This window comes from Gobio gobio (assembly GCF_949357685.1).
Source record: "Gobio gobio genome assembly, chromosome: 8".
Lineage (NCBI taxonomy): Eukaryota > Metazoa > Chordata > Actinopteri > Cypriniformes > Gobionidae > Gobio > Gobio gobio.
In genome coordinates, this window is record NC_137114.1 from 38,528,851 (window position 1) to 38,542,381 (window position 13,531).

General features: G+C 39.7%; 1 protein-coding gene across 1 annotated transcript; it reads left to right on the top strand.

The window, feature by feature from the left end:
• Window positions 1-273: 273 nt before the first annotated feature.
• Window positions 274-2,484, top strand: LOC307130695 (mRNA decay activator protein ZFP36L1). The gene is made up of 2 exons (XM_079823815.1): window positions 274-482; window positions 595-2,484. The coding sequence occupies exons 1-2, from the start codon at window positions 450-452 to the stop codon at window positions 1,525-1,527; spliced, it is 966 nt and encodes a 321-aa protein (XP_079679941.1). The 5' UTR covers window positions 274-449; the 3' UTR covers window positions 1,528-2,484.
• Window positions 2,485-13,531: the final 11,047 nt, after the last annotated feature.

Below are 13,531 nucleotides of genomic sequence, written 5' to 3' on the forward strand. Positions count from 1 at the left end.
ATAGATAGATAGATAGATAGATTATTTAAATGCAAAGTGTTACTGGTTATTTCAAACGTATATGAAATTGATTTCGTCTTACAGTGACGAGAAAAACATGTTTGGAAAACAAAAACAGTATCGTTCTCAACCAAACGGGGTTCTCGGCCTATAGGCAATGGGAAAATGTCTGGCGGGGCAGTTATCGCGACAGGTTACTGTAAATTAATCACACTACTCTCTTGTTTTGCCTGTCGGTGAAACTGAAACACTTGCCACTGGCTAAAAATACTCAGTCTGTGCTTTACGAGGCAACGTCGACAATCGGTGGGAGCGGCGTACGGGAACATATCGCCCCGCCCTTTTTTGCTCTACAGCATAAAAGTAGCTGGGGCAGCACAACGCTACCAGCCCTCCTTCGCAACTTCTGACAGCATATCATTCCTTTACAACAACAACAACACTTCACTATGTCCGATACGCTTGGCGAAAGTCTCATACGGGTAAGTTACATTGAGTTTACGTGTGTTTTGTTTGTCTGTCTGTCTTTGGGGACCGTTGCAGAATTGCCATGTGTATTTCATTCTCCTAATTCATATTGCTATTCTTTTACAGAATCTCATCAACCTGGGTTTAGATGAGTCGTTTACACCGCTATCCCGCCCGTTCGCTTCGAAAAGCATCAGTTCTGAGCGGCTCAGCGACGACGCCTGGCCGGCGGACGCCTGGAACGACATAGCGCCCGGTAAACCCCAGTTCAAAGCAGACCGATCCATGAGTCTGACCGACACCTTTAACAGAATGAAGCCACACGACGTCCCCCCACCACCCGGATTTCCTCCCCTGGCAACCCTACCTTCGAACCGGTACAAGACCGAGCTGTGCCGAAGCTTTCATGAGCACGGCAGCTGCAAATATGGCACCAAATGTCAGTTTGCCCACGGAGAGAACGAGCTGCGAGGTCTTTACCGCCACCCCAAATACAAAACGCAAGCTTGCCGCACTTTCTACCAGTTTGGATACTGTCCCTATGGAAGCCGCTGTCACTTCATCCACGAGGAGAAAAGCTCTGTGCTCGGGCTTGAAGAGAACCCGCGTCAACTGCGTCAAAGTGTCAGCTTCGCCGGTTTCACTCGCAGCAACTCTCCCCCGACCTTATACGAGCCCCTGAGCTTCACCCGTGCACCCTCTGTCTCGCCTCCTCCCGCCGATATCTTGTCCCCCGTCTTCAGTGACTCTTCCCGCGACATGTTCCCCTTCAGCCGCCACAGTAGCGGAGATATCCACAACAACGCGCCCTTCACGCCAGAGCCTCGGTCACGATGTGTCTGCGGACACGGAAATAACTTCCAGGGCTCCAGCAACGGGCTATACATGAAGGAAGAGCGAAACAAAGCCAACCTGTGTCGCTTTTCCTCAGAAGACTCGCTGTCAGACCGTGAAAGTTACAGCAGCACCGGCAGCTCAAGCGGCTCCGAGTCTCCCACCTTCGACGGCACGAACGGGAAGCGTCTCACCGTTTTCGCGCGGATGTCTGTGTCTGACTAAAGGACTTTACCGCGATTCCTTCCCAAATCCATTCAATCAGTCAAACAAATAATGTGCAACGAGTCTTAATACTGTTAATTTATTATTGTTATTATTATTATATACTTGCTAAAGGAGATTATTTTGATACCAAGCTGCCCTCCAAAGCCTAAATAGGCATTGATTTTTATAATAATGGTGTATTATTATTGTCTGTGATATTGTCTTCCATTTGCTTTTGCTTTTCTTGCTTTTCAACGTTGTTTGGCAGTAAGCATTGCAGACAAGTGCCTTAAAAATATCATAACCTATGCTAGTGGCATAAGCAGAGCTTGTGTCAAAAATATGTGTACATATATAATTATGTATGTGTATATATCATATATCCAGTGTGTGTGAATTAGGGGGATTGGCTTTTTAAGAGTTTCGAACGTTTTTGAGAGGGGTCAGATCCCCCCCCAAACAATTTGCACCCTGCATATGTATCAACCAACAATGTGACAAACTTGAGAAAATGACCATACATTCACTCACAAAGAATGCACTTTACAAATCTATACTGGGAGAATGTTTCCATGTAGCATTTTAACCAAAGCATTATGATGTTAGGTACCTGTTTTGTACAAGAAAACTAAGAAACAAACCTAAAAAAAAAAAAAAACGATATTTATATTGGACAAGAGCTGTCAAGTTAATGATTTGACAACCCTGGTTGGGTCCTTACTCAAGGAAACTTGTCTTTTATCAGGGACTGTAACAGTACAGTATTTCTGTAGAGTAGTTTGCTTCATTTGCGATGTTTTTGTAATTGTATAGACCTAACTAATATATTTATTAAGTATTTATTGAAGTTATAGCAATGTATTTTTTACTTATTTATCAACATGTGTCACGGCCTTTGAGAAAATTCTAGAAGCATTGACACAAAATGATGGAAATGATTTCAATTGACCAAAATGTAATAAAATGCAAATTGTGAAAAACAACAATATTGTATTGTGTTGAACTCACAACAAACCCACACCACAAAATCACAAGATTATCCCTGCAATGTGTTCCTCATAACTGCTTACATTTCAAAAAATCAGTTCATCATTTTGCTAAGAAAAATGCTGTTTTGTAAATAGGAGCAGGATTAAGATCATATTTGGCATACACTGAGGTTTCACACGACAACAGATCTGACCTGCATCTCCCAGACAACTATGCATATAACAAAACAAAGTCTGAAGCAACTGATAGCTGTCTTTAGAGATAAAAATCTGCCCTATGTCGCAAACGAGGCCATCAGCATTTGGATCTGTGAGTTGGCCAGTTTAATGGAGTGCAGTACGATTTCATCAAGTGTTCCACAGGCCTATGGCAGTGTCATGCATTACGTATAAGCCTACACATTGCCTACTTACGTGGAATGTTACTAAACCCTTCCTTTTGAAATGTATGCTATATTTTTTTGCTATAACCCTTCCCCTTTATGACGCTTAATGCTTGTTTTACTGACCGCATGCAGCCTCACTAACATGTTCATAATCCAGTGCAAACACACTACAATACATCCCAATATGCAAACATCAGTTTATTGTGAAACCAGAATCAAATGACTTAAAATCATTTGCATGGTGCTTTTGATGATAGCAGGTTTACAAAAGTATAACAGCACTCACCCAACCGCCCTTCCCCAATAACAATGTATCAACTGGATTTGTTCATACAATGAAAGTCAATGGGGTTCATATATATATATATATATATATATATATATATATATATATATATATATATATATATATATATATATATATATATATATATATATATATATATATATATATATATATATGATATATAGTTGGATAATATGACTTACATGTCATGACACAATGACATATGTGCCATATATTGCTGATATTGGTCTGGTTTCACAGACAGGGCCTAGATTAAGCCAGGATTAGGCCTTAGTTCATATATATATATACATACATACATACATACCACCAAAGAAGGCTTGGAATGAGTAAATTATGACAGAATTGTTCTTTTTTGGGGTGAACAAGCCCTTTAAAACACCATCCCCTGGTTTCACATACAAGTTTTAAACCAGTCCCAGACTAAAATGCATGTTTGAGCTGTTTTACCTGAAATTACAATATGAAATATATCAGTGTCATTGTTTTGTCTCAAGATGCACACAAGTAATGTGTTTTTTTTTTTTTTTTTTTTTCTAAGTCACGTTTATAAAAGCTACTTAAATGTCCTAATTGAACTAAGGCCTAATCCTGGCTTAATCTAAGCCCTGTCTGTGAAACCAGACCCATATCAGCAATATATGGCACATATGTCATTGTGTCATGACATCTAGGTCATATTATCCAACTTAAGATTTAAATTTAGCTGAGAAAATGCCTTAAGTTTAGGCTATATTCAAAAAAAGAAGAAACTGAAAAGTTACCAGACATAGGCCTGTTTTCACAGACATGATTAAAGCCCTATAGGGTAGATGGAGTAACGTAATTTTACCACAGGGCGTCTGTAATATTGATGGCCAATTCGCACGGGATAAGAAATCTCAGTTAAACTAGCAAACGTAGGAGGGGTAACTCGATTTACAGTGTGACAAATTGGGTCAGCTCAAAACATGCATTTTAGTCTGGGACTAGGCTTAAGCCCGGTTTGTGAAACAAGAGGATAGTATTCAGTAAGTAGCTATTTTATTCTCTGTAGTATTTATATCGTTACAAAATCTATTGCGTGAGGGGACCTTTAAATGTTTCGAACTTACGTAAAGTGAAAGACCCCACCTCTTCTCCACCTTTAAAGTGTTGTAGTTCTGAGCTAAAAAACACTGTGATCTTCTCCTCCTCACACTTGTCAACTTATCTATTCTGATAAGGTTAAATACAGCCGGCCGCTATAACTCAAAATAAACATAACGGTGTCATGTGTGGGAAGATGGCACTTTAAGATATCACATGTCACTTTGGCCCTAAATGAGGAAGTGTGGGCCCTGCCAAATGCCACAGGAAAATCTGATCAATTTGGCAAAACAAAAAAAATGAAATTCCACTCAGTAGAAGTCTCTAGTTCTGTGGGTAAGTTACTACGCGTTTACTATTTGTGGTGTGGAAGCCATTGTCGCGTTTAAGAGTTAAATGAACTTTATAGTCTATTACGCTACTCTCGTCTTCTAAGCCAGAACACACACAGGATGTGTAACCATAACAACAGTGGCAGTCCAGTAAAAGCAAATAACCAGACGAACACACAAATGGCCTGTCTTCTCCTTCTCTCTTCTTTTCAATGTGCTTTAGGACGCTATTGGTGCGCTTGACACAGCAAACAGTGGCAGCTGTTGAACAGCACAGTAAGGCCCGGCCTGAAAATTGCAATAACAGTGAGTAGTGATTACCTCACTGTTTACTAATGCTTCTGTACTTTGACAGCTCTCCCTGGGTAGAAAAGAAGCTTATTTAACCAGCTCAGAATGTACACCCTGCTAATTTTGAAAAGGGAGTTTCATAAAAAGTCACATTTGATCAACAGGTTTGCTTTGTAATGGTTTTTAGTCATCCGTGACTAACTTCTCAAAGGTAAAAGCACAGATCGAAATGCTTTACCACTGATTCTAAAATGAATATATTGTTTCAGCTCCTCTAGACTTGTTACAGTTCAAGAATATAAAGAAAACACACAGTTCTCCAAATAGAGTCAGCGGTTTCGATGAGGAAGTAGATAGTTACAAAAGGCCACACATTAAATAGCTTCTCAAATGCCCTTTGTCACTAATGCCAACAATTATATAGGCGACTATATTTCGGGTGCTATCATCACACTTTTATGATACAGTTCATATCTATCTTTTGGGGTGTCCAAAGTCCAAACCACTTTAAGACATTGAGTGGGACACGTACCCCCCAAAGAAATCAGATTAATGTCAAAGTCAACATCATTTATTGCCATGTGCACAACTTACCAAGTACACAATGAAAAACTACTCCAAAGACTATAGACAGGTAAACCTCACTGCTATGTACACAGAAATATACATATACACGAAATAATTGCTCAGTGACAAGATAAATAAGACAATAAGTAACAAGGGTGACATTAAATGGTTAACCAACCAGAGTTTGTAATGGTTGATTTGGAGAATTTTACATCCGGGCACCCTGAATTCTGAATATTTGGTTACATTTAGAGGAAAAGAAACCAAATAAAATCCATACTGAGTGAACTATTAAATTGTAATTGAATTAAACAACAATAGACAGAAAAGCAATGAGGAAGTCTCACAAGCTGAAACAATGATAGAAGGAAGTGTAGAGAGCAACAAATAGTTACCATGGGGTTACAAAAGCAACAAACCTAAAGCAAGACTAATGTTTTGTGTGTTTCCTTCTACTGCTGGTCAAAAAGGTGATTGAAGTGACGTGAAATTCATAATTTCTGAACTGATAGCATTAGCTGTAACATAACTTTACCGTTTTGGACTCTTGGGCTATAAATGCATAAGCCATTGTTCACAACAGAAGCCATGATTGAGTTTGTTTCTGGTAAGTTACCCGTCCACCTCATTCTATCAATGTTTAACAGACCATCGTGTTTTATAAAGTACTCTAACCTTTCACTTGTTCAAGACACACTACAATAAACTGTGTTAGTAACCGCCTGGACCGTAGATGTCTAATGTTTAACCGGCCTGACGCAATACTTTTGTGTTCAATGAATAAATAATGAATAGAAAAGTCAAAGAAAAGCGAACACGGAATTTTGTTAATGTTCCATCGGTTTGATTTTATAAGCTTGCCTTATCAAATGACCATGAAAATGGCCAAATGCAAGTGATCGAGAACAACAGTGGCCTTAATAGGAATATTACAGCCTGGTTCAACATAAAAGTGAAGCTCAATCGACAGCATTTATGGCATTACCACAAAAAAATTCCTTATTCCTGATTTTTTTTAAAAGAGCAATAATCATGAGGCACTTATTCAAAGGAAGTAAATGAGCCAATTTTTCAGAAGTGTAAAACTTGTAATTTTACAAGCACTTTAAAATCTGTTAGAACTTGCATATTATTGGAGCTGTAAAGTTGTTCTCCTCATTGTTGTGGTCGTTTCCGGGTTTACAGTGTTGTATTGTCATGTAACGAAGTTGTAAAATTGAATAGAACTTCAAAGAAAAGATTAGTAAGTGATAAAACTGAAAAAAACTGTGTGTGTGTGTGTGTGTGTGTGTGTGTGTGTGTGTGTGTGTGTGTGTGTGTGTGTGTGTGTGTGTGTGTGTGTGTGTGTGTGTGTGTGTGTGTGTGTGTGTGTGTGTGTGTGTGTGTGTGTGTGTGTGTGTACAATATAAAAATCATTATAGTCCCCATCACTGTAAAAAAAAAAAAAAATGATATGATATGATATGATCAATAAGTTATGACAACATATGTTTTTACATTGTTTTAACTCGTCAAAATAAGTTAAAGGTGTCATGAACTGGCTTTTTTTAAATTTGTTATACTGTTGTCTGAGGTCAACTTGTGATGTTTGTGTGGTTTTTACATTCAAAAACATCATAATGAATAAGTAATAGGCTATTTTCTGCCTTGGTTTTGAGGCTCTCTGAAAAACACTCGGATTTGTTGGGCGTGCCGCACTGAAGACTTGGAAGTAAACGCCCACGGCTAGGATTGGATAAGATTTGCATATTTAATGAGCTTCAGCTACCGTCAGTCCATATGGGTCTGGGGAAATGCAAAATATCAAACAAACACAATGATCAAGTCACACACACACACACACATACTCACTCGCGCGCACGGACACACTCACACACTCGCGCGGACACACACTCACTCACTCACTCACTCACTCGCGTGGACACACACACGCACTCACTCATACACACTCACTCACTCACTCGCGCCGCGCGGACACACACACACTCGCGCATGGCCCATAACATTACAAGTCAATAACACCTTCTCCATCCTGTGACAGCGTGCTAAGGTATGTAATCAATAGATTTCAAACGATCTGTAATCCATCCATCCATCCATCATCTTCCGCTTATCCGGGGCCGGGTCGCGGGGGCAACAGTCTAAGCAGAGATGCCCAGACTTCCCTCTCCCTAGCCACTTCCTCCAGCTCTTCCGGGGGAACCCCGAGGCGTTCCCAGGCCAGCCGGGAGACGTAATCCCTCCAGCGTGTCCTAGGTCTTCCCCGGGGCCTCCTCCCGGTGGGACGTGCCCGGAACACCTCCCTGAGAAGGCGTCCAGGAGGCATCTGATATAAATGCCCGAGCCACCTCAGCTGGCTCCTCTCGATGAGGAGGAGCAACGGCTCTACTCTGAGCTCCTCCCGGGTGACCGAGTTTCTCACCCTATCTCTAAGGGAGCGCCCAGCCACCCTGCGGAGAAAGCTCATTTCGGCCGCCTGTATCCGGGATCTTGTCCTTTCCGTCATGACCCACAGCTCATGACCATAGGTGAGAGTAGGAACGTAGATCGACCGGTAAATCGAGAGCTTTGCCTTACAGCTCAGCTCTTTCTTCACCACGACAGACCGGTACATCGACCGCATTACTGCAGAAGCTGCACCGATCCGTCTGTCCATCTCCCGTTCCATCCTTCCCTCGCTCTTGAACAAGACCCCAAGATACCTCCACTTGAGACAGGAACTCTCCACCAACCTGAAGTGGGCAAGCCAGCCTTTTCCGACTGAGAACCATGGCCTCGGACTTGGAGGTGCTGATTCTCATCCCAGCCGCTTCACACTCGGCTGCAAACCGCCCTAGTGCACACTGAAGGTCCTGGTCTGAGGAGGCCAACACGACAACATCATCCGCAAAAAGCAGCGACAAAATCGCGTGGTCCCCAAACCAGACACTCTCCGGCCCCTGGCTGCGCCTAGAAATTCTGTCCATAAAAATTATGAACAGAACCGGTAATGTTATGCAAAACTAACACATATTAAAAAAAAACATGTTTTAGCCTACTCACATAAGTGTGTGTTCAGAAGGAAGCTTATGCAGGGACTGCAACGCCATGTTTATAGCTTGGTAGCGCAATCCTTAGCTCACGAGTCGGTGGGCGGGGCTACAGAAGCATATTTATCTGTAGAGGCAGGGTCTAGGTCCTGTTACGTAAGAGATCCACATATTCTGAGAGCTCTCGTTTTCTGGGCCTGGTGTCTATAAAAGCTTTTCTTTGACTAACAAGGAAGTTTTCAGCTCTGAAACTTACAGGATAATCTTATATTACCATGACCTTTTATATATCAAAAGCTCAAGGGAAAGTTGATTTCTCAGTTCATCACCCCTTTAAGCAATTTTCAACTTTTTAAGATTCAACTAATTTTTTTAAGTCAATTTAATGTAATTTAAGTTGAAATGACTTAAACACCCAAGTTGGTTGTACTTAACAATTTAAGGCAGCAACTTTTTTTAATGCTGTTTCATTAACAAAGTTCGGGAGGAGCACGTTCAAATGATCTAGCCAATCATTGTGTCATTCCAACCAGGTGTCAGCAATCAGTAATCAACCCAATCAGCCAAGTGGAGGATCATATGAATACCCAGTCAACTCAACAATGTTCCTTGACAGGTTTTCAGCATCCCTCAACCACCCTGTCTTCCTCACGCTCACCTGGTTACTTTCCTAACCAGAGATACGGGGGGAGGACTCAGGGTTCGGGCCAAATACCGAGCTCGGAGCCCTCTCCTCGGACAGCACGCCAAATATGCATACCATTGATTCTATCTGATTTATTTGTAAGTGTGAACTTGTGAACTCTGTGCGTGCGTGCGTGCGTGCGTGCGTGCATGCGTGCGTGCGTGCGTGCGTGCGTGTGTGTGTGTGTGTGTGTGTGTGTGTGTGTGTGTGTGTGTGTGTGTGCGTCCATGCGTGTGTGTGTGTGTGGTTTAGGTAAACCAGTTATGGGGACAAAATGTCCCCACAAAGACAGCAATATCCAAAATCCTTGACCATGGGGACATTTTTGGTTTAGGGGTATAGTGTTAGTGCGGGATAGAATTTATAGTTTGTACAGGCCTATAAAAATCATTATATCTATGGAAAGTCCCCATCACCGTAAAAATTATATGATCAATAATTTATGACAACATATGTTTTTACATTGCTTTTATGCTCGTCAAAATAAGTTTAGCAATTTTCAACTTTTTTGTTATAAAAAAATTGTATGTTCAATTTTCAATTGAAATTACTTAAACTTCCAAGTTGATTGTACTTAACAATTTAAGGCAGCAGTGTTTTGCTTTTTGAAATTCAAAAAATGCAGAAAGTCTCTCTCTCTCTCTCTCTCTCTCTCTCTGTGTGTGTGTGTGTGTGTACTAGCTAACACATTGTTTGTCTTGTGGCTATACTATTGAAACAATGTAAGCATTCAAGGATTCACTTCCATTGTAACCTTGTTGCTAAAGAAAATAAGGGACAAGTCTAATTTATTTTGCGGTAATAAGCACTATGCCACAAGTACAGTCTAATACTGTCTTGATCCGGAATATTCCTTTAAGATGAACAATCGGGTGATATTCAGTTTGCAGGAAGTCCTAAGAGGGGTTTCAAATTATCCACGTGATTTCAGATTTTCAAGGTGTGCTGTAAAGTGTCAGCTGGGGCAAGGTTAAGATTGTGGAAATTACGTTTCTGGTTCAAGTAGCATAAAGGGAATTGCACAACCCGGCTCGGTGCAGACGTGCACAGCGTCATGGAAACGCATCTGGCTTTTATTCTGCCTGTGTTGCTGTCTAAGCCTGTCAAGGATTTGCCTGCCAAGAACAATACGAGGTCAGATCCCAAGCATTGAGTGTGGAGGGAACACATGTGGCCGAAAATATGAGAGCCGAGTGAGAGATTGCTTAAATCACAGTCGGCCGCTGCCAAATCTCTTGCATCTGTGGTAAAGTATTCTCGCTGCTGACTGGAGGGAGTGTTTCCATTTCGAATGTTACAATCCTATGAAAACTTCCTGTAAAACACACCTATTTTGGGAAAACCGAATTAAGCACTTGAGTTGTATCGAATGGGATGTCATATGGCATTGAGAGTATCCTGTTTGTATTTTACCATACTCACAGTTATGATACTTATATGCTACAATATCTGTAAGCCTTTACGTAATAATACCACACCCTGACACGGCCAGAGGGTAAAAGTAAAAGTTAGAATTAAGTTTTTCCCCTCTTCTTTCCCTTCACTGTCTGTGCTTTTGCGTCACAACCAAGCAGGACCTCTCCTCCCTAGAGCTGCTGGGACGAGCTTTGAAAGGAATGTACCAAAGAGAGAGCATGCATGTCTATAAAAGGAAGGCACTTCCACCGCTCAGTGTTGACGTCAGTCGGCAACTATTTCCCCCTTTTCCTTCACTCTGCTTTCGGCCTAAAATCAAGGCCGTAGGGAGCATCTTCGCTTCTGCTTCCTGTTCTCTTTTTTACAAAAATATATTTGGACCTCTTAATATGCGTCATAATACTTATCTAAATTGATACGATACAAAAGCAATGATGAAAACATTTTATTGAACCACAAAGTTCAGAAAAGTTTATTTAATCTGTAAATCTGCTTTTTTCAATCAGTTCATGGAAGGTGGAATGATGACCCTGCCTTTTTTATTTATTTGCAAAAATATTTTTGGACCACAGAAACTATTTATAGTGCTGTCTAGATTAAAACAATATACATTTTTTCAGTATATCTGTATACTTCTATATCTTATTATTATCAGTAGTAATTGTGATAATAATTGTTTCTTTTCATTATTGTTATTAATGTTCTTTTTTTATATTATCTATGTATAACACACTTGTGTACACCAAAATAAATATTACTGAACAAATATTGAACAGAGGCAATCTCTTTAAAAAAAAAAACAATCAACCTTGTTATCTGTATAATAATATACATAAAATATAATAATAACTAAGATAATAAGGAAATGCATAAACAACAACATAAAACTAATACATTATTATAAGTAGTAGTAGCAACAACAACACCAATAATAATTATATTATTTTTATTATTAGTATTATTATAACAAAATAATATAGTATAACAAAATATTAAACAAAAAGGAAATCTCTCTATAAAACAATCAGCCTTGTTGTCTTTGTAATAATAAAATATAATAACAAAATTAATAATGAAAAACATTAACAACAACAATTAAACTAATAAATATGATATATTTATAGAAATAGTAACAACAACATTATTATTCATCTATAAAAACATTGTACACTCTAAAAAATGCTGGGTTAAAAGTAGCCCAAGTTGGGTTGGAAATGGACTAACCCAGCAATTGGGTTGTTTTAAGCAAACATTTAACCCAACCGCTGGGTTAAAACAACCCAAATGATGGGTTAAAACAACCCAATTGCTGGGTTGGTCCATTTTCAACCCAACTTGGGTTATTTTTAACCCAGCATTTTTTAGAGTGTAGTATATAACAAAATCTACAAAAATGTTTGTCTTTATAAAACCATACCTGATTATTGTCACAGTTATGTTCAGTTTGTCTATCATGGACTTTTAGTTTGTTTTCATTCATCTTTATGTGTTCCTTTGTTTTATTTTCCCGCCACTCATTTGGCACGGTCAACCTCTTTATGAGTTTGTTTGGTTCAGCTGTGTTCTATTAATCATCTTGTTTGAGTTCCTATTAAAGTTGTACCCTCATGTTCATTCTCTGTCTGGTCACGTTCACGTTTAGTGTGTGTTGCGTCTGCCTGTTTTCCTGTTTTGTGGATCATTGATATTAAACTCATGTTGGAACGATAATCTTCATCTTTGTCTGCCTTCCTGCAACCGCCCGTGACAATTACATGTGTCTTCTCTTACATCACATGATAATAGTAATCATAATTTCTGCCAAACGTACCATAATGTGACGGTTTCCTTTAATTAAAATGGGTCATCAACAATATGTTTGTAATATGTAGCCTGACGTTGTCATACTCAGATTCTAGCCAGAATATGAATCTGATGCTGCTCCATTGGGCTGTGATTATGGGGTGTTTCAACCGAACCAGGACAGAAAATGCCTCTGCACTCAATTGGATAGACCTACAACCAATCAGAGCAGAGGAGTAAGTGACGTGTTGAGCGAAGCATAGTTGTCAACAGAACTCAACTGCACGCACGCTGGATGAAGAAGATGAGTGTAAACGATCTTTGCCAGTGTTGTAAAAAGAATTTAAGGATACACAGAGTACTTACCAACACAATCATAATTTTTGAGAGAAATAGTAAAGGTGAATGCATATACGAACAAGTTCAACCCAAGCGCTCTTTGGTGACGTGGATGGTTACGTTACTGTTGATCATCTGTCCATCATCATATAAAGCCCGCCCTTACAATTTGATTGGTCCGAACAGTTCTGGTTCGAGTTGCTCCACAACGGATCAAGTCCAGACCGAACTTCCCGACCTCAAATGTTGTTGGCGGGGCTAATTTCGGCTGGCATCCAGGCTGTAAAATATGATTTGTTTTGGCAAAAAATACAACATTTAAAGGGTTAGTTCACCCAAAAATGAAAATTCTGTCATTAATTACTCACCCTCATGTCGTTCGACATCCGTAAGACCTCCGTTTATATTCGGAACACAAATGATGAAATCTTCATTTGTGTTCCGAATATGAATGTCTTACGGGTGTCGAACAACATGAGGGTGAGTAATTAATGACAGAATTTTCATTTTTGGGTGAACTAACCCTTTAAACTGTAATACAAGCACGTTTTTAAAGCAGAATATTTCACAAAAAGAAGTTTGTTGTATTCAATATAAAACAACAGAACTATTCAAAATGACAAGACGGATTTGGACACATTCTGACTGTCAAACGTAACGTGTTAACCTTCATCTGTGGTTACTTACTCTGCTCCGATGCGAACCTAGAGCAAATGACTTCATTCTAAAATAATCTTTAGACTGGTTAAAATCATTCATTTGCAGATGCTAGTTGGTTTTGATGTTTTGTTGTCAATGCAGTTCATTTAAACTGTCATAAATGTTGGTGGG